General features: G+C 43.6%; 1 protein-coding gene across 1 annotated transcript in view; it reads right to left on the bottom strand.

Moving 5' to 3' along the window:
• Nucleotides 1-14,298, bottom strand: part of Phc1 (polyhomeotic homolog 1) — a 23,932-nt gene extending 9,634 nt beyond the window's left edge. Inside the window, exons 1-8 of the mRNA XM_026789075.1 lie at nt 14,046-14,298; nt 13,047-13,055; nt 11,526-11,683; nt 9,751-9,861; nt 8,927-9,007; nt 8,176-8,325; nt 7,401-7,556; nt 1,223-1,715 (exon numbers count right to left, since the gene is read on the bottom strand). Coding sequence (XP_026644876.1) covers nt 1,223-1,715; nt 7,401-7,556; nt 8,176-8,325; nt 8,927-9,007; nt 9,751-9,861; nt 11,526-11,683; nt 13,047-13,055; nt 14,046-14,082 — 1,195 coding nt within the window. The 5' untranslated portion in view covers nt 14,083-14,298. The remainder of the gene's footprint in view (nt 1-1,222; nt 1,716-7,400; nt 7,557-8,175; nt 8,326-8,926; nt 9,008-9,750; nt 9,862-11,525; nt 11,684-13,046; nt 13,056-14,045) is intronic.
• Nucleotides 14,299-17,762: the final 3,464 nt, after the last annotated feature.

The raw sequence follows: 17,762 nt of genomic DNA, 5'->3' as shown, positions 1-17,762 counted from the left end.
AGGAACCATCTGTGAGTTCTTCTCCTTCGCTATAACCACCCTACCCTTTCACTTGGTACTTAGCAAAGAATGGTTGACCCCTCCTTCATGACCTCAAGGCTGAATCCATGTTTTACTCATTTTGACATCCCTAGACCTCATTCCATTGTTTGATACATAAGAAGTATTTAATATTCACAGAAAGAATAAATACCCTGAGGTTAAGGTATTCTCTACAAGAGCCTCCATTTGTAAAGTCCCCATCTACAAAGTTCTAAGAAAGCAGACACAGGTTCTGATTACTGTCTCCTCCGCTGTAATTGGAGCTGAGAGTCCTGCCCTGCATATCATTAGACTGCCCAAAACACACAAGGCATGTGATCTGAAAGCACTTTGGGGACAGAAAGGCTAAGGTATATCTAATATTGGTAATTTTTGTGATAAAATTATCCAAATATATCACTGATAAAGGTGGTAGAAACAAAACAAAAGCTAACATGACCAAGTATAGACATTGGCTCTATTTGACCCAGTTTGAAAGCAAGTACAAACTAGGGTTGTTGTTATTACTAATTCCCATTTGTCCTTACCATTGATACAAATAATCACAAGTCAACTACACACAGTAAGCTACAGCTCCTCTTGCTGGTCTACATACCCTGTGGTATTGACACTATGGCTGCTTGAACTACCCACTAAAGAGGAGAGAACTCAGACTTCATACTACACTCTAAGTGACATGAGAACAGGGCCCCACCTTTCAAAGACACATCCCCAGCACATTTGTTGACTCCACTAGAATTCAGTGGAATGAATAGAATAACCTGGAAAACTCAGGACCCTATGAACGTAGACACAGAGCAGCTGGGTGGTGGTGGCACACACCTTTAATCCCAGCACTTGGGAGACACTTGGGAGGCAGAGGCAGGAGGATCTCTGTGAGTTCAAGGCCAGCCTCGTCTACAAGTGCTAGTTCCAGAACAGGCTCCAAAGCTACAGAGAAACCCTGTCTTGAAAAAACCGTAACATTTAAAAATATGAGCGGAAAGTAGACAGAGGCTTTATAAGCAGCTTGCTGCAGAGGAAACTGGTTAGATCTTCATCTGTTATTATCCTGCCACTGAGCTAGCATGTTCAAGACCAGTAAGATTCTCCTCCTTCTGTCATTCCATGGCCAAGAGTTTAAAAAGGAAGTGTGTGGAGAGGGTGGAGTTGGAGGTGGGTGTAAAAGGTGACACCTTACCTGAACTAATGAGCGTCTGGCTGGGGGCAGGTGTGGCCGTCCGGGTCAGGTTCATGCCCACATTCTGCTGGCCACTCCCTTCTGCTTCTGCCTTCTTGGCTGCTGCACTTTCTGCCTCCGTTTGGCTGTCCTGGCTCACAGTCACTGTCTGAGCTGGAGGTAAGGGCTGCACCACTCCTGTGCCCTTCCTGGGACAGCTTCCAACACCCAATCCTGAAGAAGACAACTGACCCAAGCCCCCAGGGGCCTGGCCACCTCCACCTGGACCCATGGAGCCTGGGAGGCTATTCCCGCTGCCTCCACCAGCTTGGCTAAGGTTGAGTGACTGGCCTGAGGCCCCAGAAGAAGCCTGTGCCACAGCTAGGGCCTGGCTAGAAGCCTGGGAGAGGCCAGAAACAGGAGAAGCTCCGGGAGGGATGGCCTTCTGAGTGGATCCTGGCATTTGGGGTCCTTGAGCTGAGGCCTGCTGGTTCCTCACTGCCAAGTTCTGCACCTGGAAGATATAATGTATGGGTGTGTGTAGACTGACTCACAAGCTGAACACTGGTTATACTGCTATACTCCAGAGCCCACCTGACTTCTCCACCAACATACCGAAGTCCTTCCAGTATCCAAAGAGCTTTGTACACACATCTGAATTTTCAATGTCATTCACTACCAAGTCTATCATCAAATTTCAACATTTATTCATTCAAAATACGTCTCTGACTTTTTCTTTCTTCATATTCGTTTAGCATCTGCCAAACACCTACACTACACTTCTGGTACTGCCGTGGACAAAGTTACATGCTCCTGCTGCATGTCTTCTGTTAGATGAGAAAAATCAGCAAGTATAACAGCAATATATACACAAACACAAACCAAGTTTTCAGGACAGGAATGGCAGACCTACGATTCCTAAACAGAGGAGGAGAGACAGTGGAGAGAGGGACCTAAAGGCATATCTAAAAGCATCTGCAAGACCACAGAATTAAAAACTAAGATGTTTTAAAATAAACATTTCATCGTATTGAGTTACAGGGAGCAGAAAAATAAACAAAAAGGTAGTGGGGCTACGCTGGGTTACTAGGGTCTCGAGTGTTAAACAGTCTGAGTTGTGACCTACAAATAGCAAATTTAATCTGTCTTGTTCACTGTTAACAGTCTAGAATGTAGCAGTTGGGTATGAACAGAGAGGGAGAGAAAAATAGCTGCCTAGTTGATTTATTAATCAGACTACTATCATAATTAGTCTTAATAATAATCAGAATAACATGATAAAATTTATAGCTGAAGCCATTTCATAAAGATGAGAAAGAAATTGCCATCATACCCTAATGATAACTATTCACTATTCACACGTTTACACACACACACACACACACACACACACACACACACACACACACACACACACACACAGAGGAAACACCAGGAGTTCCACAGGAGGAACTGCCAGGCAGCAGTATGGAACACCATACAGAGTAACAAAAGCTGCAAAAGCTGGGTAACAACCCAAACGGCCATCCACATAAGAAGGATACTATATTTAGACAACAGAATATTATATAAATATTAAAACGATAAATGACTATAAGACAAATGTATCTTGATAATACACTGTGAAGAAAACATTCTCAGGCAGGGTGCAGAGGCATGCTGCTGTTATCCATGCTGTTATCCATGCTGTTGAGGTTGAGGTAAGAGGAAAACAAGACCAGTATTTGAGACTGGTCTAGCCAACATAGCAAGATCTGTCTCAAAACACAAACAAAACTATATTCCCCAAAAGATTATATAAAGCTAAGTTTCTTTAAATACAAACAAAACATGTCATATACAAAATACATAACAATATTTGTATTATATGTTGCTATTTATATGTTATTATATATCATGTTATATATTGTATACATATAAAAAGATGTATCTAGAATCTGCTTCAAATTAATCCATGGTCAGAGGGTAAGAGCCTGAACAGAATGGCTACATATTGGCAATTGCTGAAATTCAATGGTAAATACACAGATCCAATTTTGTGCATATATTTGTTTCCCATGAAAACTAATTTTCAAAGTAAATTTTAGAAGTATGTAAAGAGCTGGGCGGTGGTGGCGCACACCTTTAATCCCAGCACTAGGGAGGCAGAGGCAGGCGGATCTCTGTGAGTTCGAGACCAGCCTGGTCTACAAGAGCTAGTTCCAGGACAGGCTCCAAAACCACAGAGAAACCCTGTCTCGAAAAAAAAAAGTATGTAAAGAGGCAGTGAAGCTATATTAAAGGGACCAAAGGAAGGATGATCCTAGAAACCAGCACATACACTCGATGCTATGGGGAAGGGCAGGCCTGGACACAGAGAGAAACTGTTCCATACATGATGGTTTGAAGCACCTTTCACACACAAGGCAAGCACTCCACCCCTGAGCTACGTGCCCAGCCTGCTTGCTAGTTCTATTAAAAGCAACTGAGTAAGAGGCTAGAGAGATGGCTCAGGGGACTGAGGGTACTTACTGACTTTGCAGAGGACCCAAATTCTATCCCCAGAACCCATATGGTGGCTCACACCCTCCTCTAACTCTAGTTCTGAGAGACCCCTGCACACACACACTCCATATAAACTCACGTAAGCACACACATATTATGAAAATAAATCAGTGAACTTTTCAAAAGTAAGCCAAGGAAGAGCCAATGATAATGATGTGTAAACCACATCACTAGAACTGATCAGGACGACCATCTAGAAACCCAGCAGAGGACAGGCGGGTGAAGGTAAGAACTTGAATCCAGAACATTGGGAGAGCAGGCCAGCTTTGCAGAGGTAACTCTCGTCAGGAGTGAGGACTGACTGATTCCACAGCTTCCCTTCTGCAAATAGCCAGTCCACATTTTCCTACTCTCCCTATACCTCAGAAGTTCCTCCTCTTTTCTCCTCTCTCCACCTCTGTGGCCTCCACCATCCCCGCATTCCCAGCATGTGGCTCCATCACTCCCCTGTGTCTCACTACTCTTCCTCTAACAATGGGCAATCTGCCCTCCTGCTTTCTAGAAAGCTGATCATATCGACTCTCCTGCCTGTGCCCCTCTCCCTGCCTGTCCCCGCTTTCCCAGTCTATTTCCCACCCCAGCTTCACCCTGCTTTCTGTCGCATCCAACTCCACTGTCCTCATTCACACTCTCCAGCAAACAGTCCTTCAAGTTCCACCCCTCCGACTCCTCTGAAGTAGCTCTCCCTCCAGATTAACAAACCATCCTTGTTTTCCTCCTTTACACTGCAAAGAAATGAGTGGTGCCCCCCCCATCCACACCCATTGCAGTCTTGCACTGTCCTGTTCCACTGTCTTCATGGTACCCACAGCTTCTCTCTGTTGTTCTGTCCTGCTTCCCTGTCAGCCCATCAAATCTCCTAAGGGCTCACCCCAACTCTCAGAGTTCTACTAGACATTCTTCTCAACAGACCATATGCTCTCCATAAACAGTTTTAAACATTCCTTAACTTCAATAGATGGATCATCTATGTTTGCCGTAACATTTTCACATGGTTAACTCCAATAGATGGATCATCTACGTCTGCCACGCCATTTTCACATGTTTCGCTCTCAGCTAGCTTTCCCAAATTCGAGGAGCATGCAGAGCTGCTGTCTCGGTATCTCATACATGTCTCAAAAACATCTTTAATTTGGCATGTACAAAAAACTGAACTTCAAGCTGGGCATGACGGCACATGCCTCTAATCCCAGTATTCACGAGGCAGGGGCAGGGGGATCTCTATGAGTTCGAGGCCAGCCTGGTCTACAAAGCAAGTTCTAGGACAGCTAGGTCTACACAGAGAAACCATGTCTCAGAAAAAAACAAAATAAATAAATAAACAAATAAACAACTTCGGCCTAACCCATTTCTCCAGTCTTCACCTCAGACACAGCACCAACAGCTCTACAGTTTCAGATCCTTCAGGCCCTCCAAACTGAATCGCTCACCTTCAATAAGTCTTGTTACTCAAATCCACGCATTCCTATCCATCCTCACTGCTATGCACCCCAGCACCATCTTTCTCCTACCTTACTCTTTTCTCTATTAACACATTCAACAGCCTTTACAGTCTTTACACTAAAGCAAAAAAGACACACTCCCTGTCACTTTCACGCTTTGAAGTCCTTCTCTAGCTTCCCATCACCCTTGTATAAGGACTGAAGTCCTAACCACAGACCCAAAAACCATGTGAGATGAGATTTCTCCCAATGGTCCAGTCCTCCCAGAAAATCGGCCATCCTGTAATCATCAAGCAAACCAACTCTTCTTCCCTCGGGATCTTTAGACATCATGTTCTCCAGGCACTCAGCATTTCCTTACATCCATACCTGGCTAATGCTTATAGAGCCTGTGTTAAATGTCACCTCCTTGATTTCTAGCCCATCGCAAGCCTAACTAAGTGCTTTTCTTTATTCTTAGATCATCTTCTTCTTACTAATGAAGGAATTATTATACCACTCAGGTACTGTTTGCTTAATAACTAGTACTTTAAAGGTTCATAATCTCCACAAATGTAGGTATCATGACTTTCCTGAGCATCCAAGACTACAGAGTGACTGACAATAGTTAACAACCGTAAACTTTAAGCCTAGATATGATACAAGCACTTATTATCAACTCAATTAGTCCCCACAACACGCCGCACATTGGATATACTCTATCTACTATACAGATGAAGAGACAACAGCAGAAATACATTAGAGCACTTAATCAAGATGCTACAGTTAAATGCAGAGTTGCAGCAGGACCCAGACACCATGTATGCATTCTAGCCACTATGTTCATATTCACTGTTGCTGATGCATGCATAAATGTATGCATGTGTATATGGATGGATGGATGGATGGATGGATGGATGGATGGATGGATGGATGGACAGACGGATGGATGAATGGATGATGGACAGATGGATGACGGATAAAGAGCTGCTATAAAAACACAACCAGCTCCTCTGTGCCTTCCACTGCCAGAGGAGCCTACAAAGGTATTTGATAACTCGATGACCCCAACAGTCTTTTAGCAGTTCCCCTCCCCAGCACCTTGACTCTTTCTGAAGTAGTTTTCTTATTCTGTTTATCTGCTGTTCAATAGCCAATAATGGTCTCTGCTACTTTAAAGTCATCCACATGAAGAAAACTACAACCTCCTTTCCTTGGCTTTCAGTCTCCTTCCAAACAATGGCATCTTCTACCATTAGGGCCCATCGTCTCTTTGCATTGTTTTTGACAAAACTGGAGATTCATCCAACCCAAAGTGTGTGAGAAGCAAAGGGTCTAGCACAGACCTACATCAGATCCCTGCTGTCGTTACTACCCACCCTTCCCACAGGGGTCCCATGTGCATAAATGGACTGTGCCCTCACATTTGCTCTTCTTTGTCAATTTTCTCCTCACTCCAAATCAAATCTGCCTATCTTCAACACTCCATCAGGTACCCTGCAAAATAACAGCCAGTTCTTGAAGCTCAGGTGTCACTTAGGGTCAGCTGCATTTCATATGACACTGCTGTCCCCCCAGCTCTTTGAAGAGTTGACTCCTCTCTTTTTAATCCCCCAAAGCTCTAAACACATATCCAAACACAAGGTATTTATCTACTTTCTGCTAGATTTGAAGAATGAGATAAACATTATAAGGCCCTAGTTTATATCTCATCCATATGCTAAAAATTAAAATATATGTGTTTTGGGGAAAAGCCACAAAAAGTAAATGGAAGAAAGACTATTGAGAACATGGACAGGGACAGGACACTGAGAGCTGAGAACTACAGTAAGTCAAGAACAGAAGGAACCAAACATCCTACCAGCAACTCAGCCGGGGTGAGTTCACACCTAACTCTACAGAACTCCTCCAACATCCTGAACTTCTGGTGACATTTCTATGAGGGACTTAAGACTCAATAAAACTAACTTACAGAAGACAAAAGGATGCCCAGAAAAATCAACTCGTATTTTAAGACTTCCAGATCCAAAGGGATCTTTTTAGGCAGTTCTACTTCCTTCTTTAGTTCAAATCAACTCACAAGTTTTAAGGGATTTATAGGAGTTGAGGAAAAAGAAGCCAAAACACACAAAATAAGAACTATAAAATTCAATAAAGGGCAGAGTATGGGGCCTGGTCTATGGTCACCCCCTTCATGCTCCCGGGCTTCTCCACAGTAAGTGGTTGCCACTGACCTGATCTGCATCTGCATGAACTCCCGGAGACTGAGCGGGCGGCACCTCCTGCTGGACTGCAGCCACTGCCCCATTGGGCATCAGGATGAGTTGGGAGGCTAGAGGCACATTCCGGCCCAAGGTCCGGTTAACCTGCAATAGGTTCCCCAGCTGTGGCTGGCAAGGGGAGGAGGTAGGAGAGGAAAAAGAAGAAAAGAGAAGACAGAGAAATGGAAGGAAAGGACCACAAGACAAAATAAACAGCAGATATTAAACAAGTGAGCCTGCCCCTTTCCACACCAACCCAAGAACCTCTCATTCTCCAAACGTGACGACTCACTCAGAAGAAAGCCTAGAATGTACAGAGCGTACGGAATGATAAGGAAGACACTTAGACACGAGGATGTCAGACACATAGGTCTATACAGAAACAGGTAAGCCGAGAGATACTTAGAATTTGTGTATCCAGGTCGCACATTTAAAGGCTAGACTACATCTACCACTGATTTCTCAAATGCCAAGGCCACATCTTCCAACAGACGATCTCAATGTCATCTAAAAGCATTTTTTTAGCTTACATAAGACATAGGGAGTAGGTCAACTTGTCAAAACATGTGGACGACGAGAATCAAATAGCTTTCAGGCCAAGGGTATAGCCCAGGGGCAGAGCACTTGCCCTGGGTTCCCCCCCCCCAACACTACAAAAGTAAATACATAAAATACTTCCATTCTTTGCCAGGGAAGACAAATTATGAACTATGCCCCCAGGACAACGGTGGCTATGGCTATGGCTTACCCGCAGATACATCTGGGCCTGGGACTGGTTGAGGAGTGGGGAGGTAGCGTTCCCCAGCAACACAGACTGGGTCAAGGTGGTAGCACTGGGAGAGCTCACACTCTGGGATCGGCTGATGAGCTGGGCAGCTGATGTGGTCGCCAGATTGATCTGTGCAGTACATAAGGAACCAGGACTGAGGATTTGTAGAGAAATCAAAGAAAATATACACAATGACAACTTCAGAGGGGCACAGCCAAGAACAGGATGTCACCCTCAGGAAATCAGGGGAAATAAATAATAACTTCCTACCCAAAACTGTCATCCTAGACACTCTGGAGTATTAGGAAAGCAAAAAGACAAACAATCAAAAAAGAAAGCAATCCTACAACCACTAATGCCAACACTTGAGCAGGCAAAGGGCAGAAACGAACAGATTTTTTTTCTCTCTGGAAAGCAGCTTTTCATTTGTCATTTCTTCTTGCGCAAGATTTTCTCCTTCCTTCTTTAGGTTCTCCCATTTAAAGACAATGCACGCCTGCAATCCCAGCACTTGGGAGGGAGAGGCAGGAGGGTCACTGTAAGTACAATGCAGCATGGACTAGCCAGAGAAAGCCTGTCTGAAAACAAAAACTACACAGACTCAAATAGGTTCCCTGTTCTTTTCTTGCCAATCAGAGCAATAAATATCCACTGGAGACACGATAACCCGCAGCCCAGCTGCAGAGACCAGACTGGACAGACACCGCCCTCGAGGAGAGGCAGCACTCACCGAGGCCTGGGTAGTAGCAGTCTGCTGCTGTGCGGTGCTGCTGTTCGGGGAGCTAGCCTGCCGACTGGCAGCAATCGTGGCCTGTTAAAAGGGAAGCATAACAGAAACAATGAAAAGGCTGTGTGTCTCCCTGTCTTCTAGTATTAATTCGTGGTACAAAACAGAGATTTCAGGTAAGAAGAGAGGAGCTGGAGTAAGGAAAATATATCACTATCCCCGCAACCTCAAATGACCATATAAGCTGCCTGGTACCATCAGGGTAGGAGGCAACTGGTCCTCTCTCTCAGTCTCATCATGAGTCACCTGATACATCCAATGCAGAGCTGTCCAATACAACATCAAATATGGAATTTCCTACTATGCATATTTAAAAGTATTAAGTGGGATGATATAAATTTCAGTAACTTATTAATCAATACATACAAAATAAATATTACCATTTGCGGAGAGATATTATCATTTCAACATTAAACTAATTAGAAACTACGGAGACAGCTTACCTTCTTTTGATCAATCGAGCTCTTCTGAATCTTACAGTGTCATCTCTGTCTGAACTAGTCACATTTCAAGTACTCTATAGCTACATATGCTGGAAGCTAACATATTAGACAAAGCAGGTCTACAGCACAGCCATTCCACCACTAAAGAGTATCCCACAGTTCATACACAAACCTAGAATCTAAGAACCACCCTTTCTCCTATTAGTACAAGAGGCAAAGGAAGGCTTTGGTGTAGGATGCCGTTTGCCCCAGACTGCTCCTCTCCCGTAAACCTACAGTGCCTGACCCCTTCCCTCTTGTCCCAGCCGGCTGCTGACCTCTCACCTGCTGAACGGCTGCCAGGCTGTGCAGCTGGGCATTACTGAGCTGCTGCTGGAGCATGAACTGGTGGAAATACTGAGCTGCATTGGGTTGCCGCTGCAAGGCTTGCAGAGCCTAGAAGACAGGACACAAAATAAGAGTAATCATTCCTGGTCCTATGCACATCACCGTAACCACCAGAAAAGGAGTCAGGAAGGAGATAAACCAAGGGGGATGGAGGCTAAACCATCATCACTGTCTGACTCGTCGTGACTATGCTGTAGTCCATAGAGCCATCTAAAACAGGACAGACAGCTGATTATATGCTCTGTCCTTGCACAGCAGGAAAAGGAAACCAGTGTACATCAACTTTTACTTCCAAAAATGAGTCCTGGAAATATATATGAAGATCTAGACAAACTGCAAATAAATGGGACACTGGTGAGCATAAGGAAAAAAGCTGGACATGGTGACAGATGCACTCAAAAGAATGAGGCAGGAAGGTGATAAGTTCCCGGCCAACCAGGGTTACAGAGTAAACTGCATCTCAAATAAATAAATAAATAAATAGACACTAATAATAAAAGCAAAAAGCTATGTGTTGTAGGTGTCTAGCATAGATATACAGATCCTTAATTGTTTGGAGATAGAGGACAGAAAGGCAATAGTAACTTCTGAACAATTCTACCAGGCAAAACTGTCAATTAATTGATAAGTTCAAATATCTACTGTGCCATGTCAATGATTATTTATAAAAATGATAGTAATCACTTTAGTGTTAACTGGATTTTGCTATGTTCTTAATAATTACAACTGTTCTACCAAAATCTTTTAAGTAAAATGCTTCATTTCAAAACGGTATTTAAAGGATGGGATATATTTGTCCAAAAGTAAATGTCTAAAGAGGCCCATGGTATTTCTATTAGTCAGAGTAACTTATGAGACCCAAAACCGAGAACTTGATTATCAGAGAAGGAAAGAGGGCTCAGTGGGGAAGAGCACTTGCAGCACAAGCCCAAGGACCTGAGTTCAAGCCCCAGAACAACTTAAAACAAAAGGCCAGATGCAGTGGTGCACATCTGCATTCCTGGCACTCTTTGTTTGCTTGCTTTTGTTTTCTTCTTGGTTTTTTCAAGATACGATTTCTCCGTGTAACAGCACTGTCTGTCCTGGAACTCACTCTGTAGTCCAGGCTTGCCTTGAACTCAGAGATTCACCTGCCTCTGCCTCCCAGGTTCTGGGATTAAAGGCGTGCGCCACTACCGCCCAGCTACCAACCCCTTAAAATGAAATGATGGTGGAAACAGAACTTGCCAGAAGCTCATGTGCCAAATGGACCTATATATACTACAGAAACAAAACCCATAAGTTGTCCTCTGACCTCCACATATCCAGCACTATAAACACAGACAAACATGCACACACAAAAAATAGTAAATAATAAAGGTTTTTTAAACAATGAAGAGAAATGGTTAATTAAAACCTAGTTAAATAGACTAAACCTTATTTATTCATGTGTGAACTTTATAGCACTTCATATTGAATCAATGAATCACATTTACAAAACAGGTTCTCACTAAGTTGCCCGAGTTGCCTTGAACTTGGTATACAGCTAAAAACAAAACAACCAAATTTCCTTCTGGGTTTGCTTGCTCTAATTTTGTAAATTGCTAAGATTCTGAAGTGGAAAAAAGCTCACTCTTTAGCTTCTCCAGAAAGAATCTGGGGATGGTGATCTTCCAGCATCTTGGCCTAACCCAAGCCAATACTCACAGAACTCGGCCTCAGAGGAATCTCACCTGCACGGCTTGCCGTTCATACAGGGACATCTGCGCTATCTGGGGCCGAGAGCTGCCCCCTGAGCTGGAACTCCCATTGGTGGAGGTAGAGTTCTGCTCACTCTCAGTCTCCATGACAGTGTTCCAGGGTCCCCAAGAATGGTGCTCTGACTCAAGCCCTAGACGGGAATCAGCAAAGGATTAAAGTTATACCTCGAACCTAAAATGTCATTTCATATTATTATTATTATCATTATTATTATTATTCAAAACCACAGTCAGCCCACAAAGTATCTAAGATTCTTCCTCTGAGATCTTAGAACTCTCAAATCTGCAACAGCATCTGACATCATGTTTCCCTCATGCCATCATCTTTTCAAGCTAGTCACTGTCTCAAGAGACCTTGCATACCTACCTCCTCCTGAGCACCATTAAATAAAGTGACCACCTACGTGCCCCAGCAATTTTCAACAGTTTAAACTTGACCCATTAAACCTTGCTGTCATTTTTATCTCCATCACACCATTATCATCCTAGCATTCCTGGGACCCTTTAGTTGCCTCCTTTTCTTGGCCTACACCCCTCACCTGCACTACTTCTTATTATTGTCCCCATTTTACAATAGCGGAATTGAGTATTTTCTGGGTATCAAGTCTTTACTTTGCCTCTTCCCAAAACAAAAAAGAAAACAAAAAATCCTGCCATCAAAGCAGTGTCATCCAGCGTGGGTTCTCACTATCCTCATTTCATGGAAAGCCTTGGATGCTGATGAGGCAGTCAGATCAGACAGGTCATGGAAGGGGATAAACGCTGGGGACTACCCACATATCCCAAGTAGCTGACTGGCTACAGGCCAAGCTACTAATTAAAGCCTCAGGCCTCTCACTCCTCCTTATATAACTTGAGTGTCCCTATTAGCAAGTAAGGTAACAAAGTGAGCATGTGACATACTCCTAAGTAGCATTCTGACTCAAAAAAAACAAGATTCAACTTTACCGAAGTGTAGGAATTTACCCTCTAGAAGCTACATCAAAACTAACAAAAATAAAAGAAACGTTCTTCTAAAGCAGCACTAAAATCACATTATTCTTCTCCTTTTTCTCTTCTTTCTTTTGTTAAACTCGCACTGTACTTTCTTTACTTCTGAGACGCCAGACTACTAGAACATCAGGTCACCAAAGCTCTCTGCAGCTCAGGAATATAAAGCTGGCCACAATTTTCGCTATGGGCTGTCTACATTTCATTAGGTGAACGGCTTTCTCTCAGGAATGCGTCCCAAACGAGCAAACACGTAAATAAAAGTCAAACTCTTGGCCTTGTCAATTAAAGTTGAGATTTCTCCTAATTCTTCCCCCAGCGTCCCCGCATCACATCCCTGTCCCCAGAGAACTCTCCCCACTGTAGGAAGAGCCAATGTCACTCCACAAATGGATATAATGGAAGGGGCACACAGAGGACATTTCATCACCAGCTTCACCTCCAATCTACCTTTATCCCCACACCTTTTTTGCCAAAATATCAAAGCACTAAACAGATACAGACCCATGAGTCCTCAATATCAGCATGTGAAGGAAAAAAGTGGGCAAGGATTAGAGGCAGCATGGCACAGTTGTATGTAGACATTGCTGGACTTAGCTCACTGGACTCACAGACATCAGACCCTGTTACTTGCAATAGAGGCTTGTATAAACAAAAAAATAAAGTTCATACACTCAATGACCCCTTCATTTCCCCCAGATCGTTGAACAGAAAAGGGCCAATTTAAAGTCTTTCCACTGGGGAAATTGCCATCCAAAATCTCGCAGGCACACATTTTTTTTTTTAAGTCACATTGTGAGTTCCAGATTAACTATAGAAAGTGAAGATAGGAGTTTAGGAAGCAATCTGAATTAAAAATTAAAAACTGGGAGAAGAGTGAAAGGTCACCCTAAAAGGTACCTCCATTTGGTGTGGATGTATTAAGACTCAACTGAGGTAGCTGCACACCGATGGGAGGGGACTAGAAAGTAATATTGAGGTTGATACGGTACTGGGCCTATAGGATCAAGTCCCTGAGTGTAAAACTCTGTTGCAGTAAGAATGGAGCAAGAAGCAGGGGTTGGGGATGCCTCGGAATGCCCCCCACGGGTTCTTGTTCTACACAGAACCGTGATGAAAACGCAGTTCCAACGAGAATTCAACACACCGGGAGAAGGGGGTGGATACAGCGCTGTGCCCGGAGCGAACGGACTCGTAAGCAGGGCAATGTGCATTCTAATAGTAGGGAGCCAAGCAGGAGGGGCACAGAAGTCAAGAAACTGGAGCCTGGGGAGTCCGGCGGAGCGCGAGAAGCAGGGAAATAACCAGACAGCATGCTCGGAGGTAAGGATAGAAGTCGGGGCAGGGAGAAATGAATGAGAAGACGAGCGGCCAGAGGCAACGAGGTGACGGACACACAGCACCGAACACAGCGAGCGCAAAGCACGGAGACCGGGACGCGCAGCACCGAAGCACCGCAGAGCGCAGCAGAGCGGGAGGCAGGAGCGCGGCTGGGGGAGGTACCTGGGCGTTGCACACGCCGAGGTGGCTGAGGAAACATCCCCGCGCCGCCGAGCCCCCGGGATGCGGCCCCTCCCCGGCCCGCGGCCGCTCGGTTACCTTCGCGCCGGGCTCCGCACCCGAGTCCTCGCGGGGGGCGTCCACCTCAGGGGCGGGGGAGGGGGGGTCGCTCGGTCTCGGCGGCGCTCCGCCTCCTCCCCTTCCTGGAGGGGCGGGGGCCCAGGCGCGGTGGGAGGTGCCCGGCGAGGCCGCCGCTCCCGCCGTCCCGGTGCCGGCCGCGCCGCGGCTCCCAAATAAGGATTTTTGCACATGGTCTACGGAAAATCCCTTAAGTCACCTTATTTCCTCAAAGGATGTATGTACTGGACATCTCCAAGTAGCTGTACTTTGAAATTTATCAGATAATAAATTTGTGTTCAGGAATCTATTCATTTTAATAATGGAGTGATAAGGTCATGCTTTCAGATGCTAAGTCACAGAAAGTTCAGTCTAAAATCTTGACAAGTTTGACCTTTCAGGAAAAATGTAGATCCATGTGACCATGCATGGTCTGTGGAAAACATGTCTTCACTCATCTTCCAATTGTTTATAATAATTCTTAAATACTTAGTTTACTTTTATACAAAAGGTTCCAACACTGCATACTTTTAATATCAGTTTTCGTACCTAATGGAAAGAGAAAAATGTTGCTGATAGAATCATTTTATTTTCTGTACTCCTTGTTTCCACAACTTGGAAATAAGATGAAGTAAAATGAACAAGAACAGTAGCATGTTTTCTCTCCCTTTCTGTTCAGCTTTGCATTATGGTAGCATTGATTGGCCTTGAGCTACACTCACAGAGCATCCACTGTGTCCTCTTTTCATCGTCCTGGGCTGGAATAAGCTAGAATAGACCCAGAGACTGTACACTCATGGTTGATGTAAGAGTTGGCTGGTTTTATGTCAACTTTACACAAGCTCGAGTCACTGGAGGGGAGGGAGCCCTAATTGAGAAAGTGTCTCTAAGGTTGGGCTGTTATCAACCTTAGAGGTGCTTGATTTTGCCACCCTCAGTTGACGTCAATTTAAAAACAAGTAGAGCAAACCATGAAGATAAAGCCTCCATGGGCTCTGCATCAATCCATCTCCAAGTTCATGCTCTGTTTGAGTTTCTGTCCTGACTTCCTTCATTGATGTGGAAGTTTAAGCCAAACAAACCTTTCCTCCCTAACTTGCTTTTTTGCCATGGTGTTTTTATTACAACAAGATTCATTCTAACTAAGACAAGGTATAAAATGAAAAGTCTGTGGTGAATAAGTTAAGACAAGAAAAAAATCATTCAAGTACAAGAAAATGGAGTTTGAAAGGAAAATACTAAGGTTCGGTAAGATGACTCAGTTAGTAAAGGTGCCTCCCACCAAGCCTGATGACCTAACTTCAATCCCCAAACGGTGGATGTGAAGAGATACATGTGTGCTGTGACTTGCACCGATGTATCATGTGAGAATATACATGCTTGAATGTGCATACACACATAAACCCATACAATAAATGTATTGTCCTAGTTAGAGTTATTATCACTGTGATAAAACACTATGACAAAAAAAACCCAACTTCGATAGGAAAACGTTTATGTGGGTTATGCTTTCATATTGCTGTTCATTATTAATGGAAGTCAGAACAGGAACTGATACAGGGCAGGAATCTGGAGGTAGAAGCTGATAGAGAGGCCATGTGGGAGTGCTGATTTCTGACGTGCTCACAAAGCTTGTTCAGTTTGCTTTCTTTGCAACCCAGGACCATCAGCCCAGGGAAGGAACCATCCACAATGGGCTGAGAACTCCCATAAGTCACTAAGTAAGAAAATGCTCTAAATTCTTATCTATTGCCCAATCTTATGGAGGAAATTTTTCAAAAGGTTCCCTCTTGTCAGATGACTGTAGCTTGGGTCAAGTTAACATATAACTACTTAGCACATATATATCATAGTTTCAAATTTTTAAGAAGAAATGTTCTAAGGTCAGAAAATTTACCTTTAACATAAAAATGAAGCAAAGGACCAGTTGCACCAAGATGACACATTACAGAGTGAGTACCTGTGTACAAGCATTATCAAGAACTAAAGAGCCAGGTTACAGTTAACATAGAACTCAGAAAGGTTTTCTGCATCCTGTGGATTCCGTGGCCAATCTCTCCTATTTGACTTCCTGGCCACGAGAGATTTTTTTCATCATTCATCCTTTTGCATTTCTTTTCAGAGGCAAGAATGCCTTTCATTTTCTTCAGAGTCTCATTGCAGAAACTCTAACAACTGTCTAAATTCTACAGAGACATCTTCACACCTTCTCAGCTACATGTGCCCATTGTTGTTATCTGAGAAATTAGGTCATCAGTACCCTGGGCAGTTCCTCCTGCACCACAGCATGAATCACTTCATTCCAGCAATGTTCATCAGAAGTGCATGTCCTGCAAGGAAGCCCTGGCAGCAGGAAGTCCTCAGAAGGGCCATTTTTGACTCTCTATGGAGTATTTCTCCTAGGTGAACAGTGATGTAGAAAAAGAATGAAAATAAATCAGAAGAAGGATGTGGGTAAAGATTGATATATGAAAAAAGAATAAACTTTTAAAAAGTATATAATATAGCAAGACACTATAATAAGCACGATACTGAAAACAATAAATAAAGGAATAACAGATAAAGTTGACCTATTTGTGCTATTCTGAACCTCAAAGTATTTTCTAAATCTTTTTTCTTAGACAATGAGTCTGTGGAAATGACTTGCTTACTGATACATTTTATCTATAAAAGGAAAGCCTCAACAAAGGCATATTGGACTAAATTGCTGAAATAGATTAGGGATTTTAAAATAAAATGTTAATACACAAAACACTGAGGGGAAACAGGGCAAATGTCAAAGGCAAAACATTATCAAGAACACAGCTCTACAGTGACAGCAGAAATATTCTGTTTTGCTGTTGCAGAAATGTATGCGCCAAGGGAAATCCAAAAATATGGAGCACAACTAGCATAAAATCTCTTGAAGGACCTCTCATAGTTGCACTTAAGCTGTGTTTCCCAAAAGCATCCTGAGAAAATTACAGCCTGGATTTCTGTCCTGGTTCAAGTCCAGGAACATTGAAAGCCATCTTTATTTCCTCTAAAATTGCAAATTAGTAATTTAAAACTGTTCATGAAAAGTCTAGCCAAATGCCTGCCTGCTGCCACACCTCTTCAGAACCAGGTGGAATATGTAACCAACTCACCAATCCTGCTCAGAAGTATGCAGAGTAGGAAAGTCTCTTTGACTAAAGGACTAAGAACACCCTTCCTTCTCCTGTAAGTGACTTAGATTCATCTTCCCCACACTTGAGAAACCAAGCTGAGGTGCTGTGGCAGTGAGATCAGTGAAAGGACACTGGGGAGGAGACCGGGAGTCGAGTAGGTGGTTACTTACCCAGGCTCACCATGGAGAATTAGGACAGTCTTCTGAAGATCTAAGAATTAGGAAATGTGACTGCACTTGCTTGTGCTTGAGACAGACTCTTAACCAATCTGAGGTTTGAAACTTCAAAAAACCCAGAGATAGACAGAGCAGCACACTCCAGGTGCTTTCTTCAAAGTCCTGGCAAAGCACGGATTTGACAAATGTCATCCGTTAGTGAAACACTCTTTCTCTGGACATGCTAGTCAAGAACATCCTGTGTGAACAGTATCAGTAAGACGAGTAAAACCCTGGAG

The sequence above is a fragment of the Microtus ochrogaster genome, unplaced genomic scaffold (assembly GCF_000317375.1).
Source record: "Microtus ochrogaster isolate Prairie Vole_2 unplaced genomic scaffold, MicOch1.0 UNK14, whole genome shotgun sequence".
Taxonomy (NCBI): domain Eukaryota; kingdom Metazoa; phylum Chordata; class Mammalia; order Rodentia; family Cricetidae; genus Microtus; species Microtus ochrogaster.
Note: the sequence above shows the minus strand (reverse complement) of the source record. Positions and strands in the feature narration are given on the sequence as shown.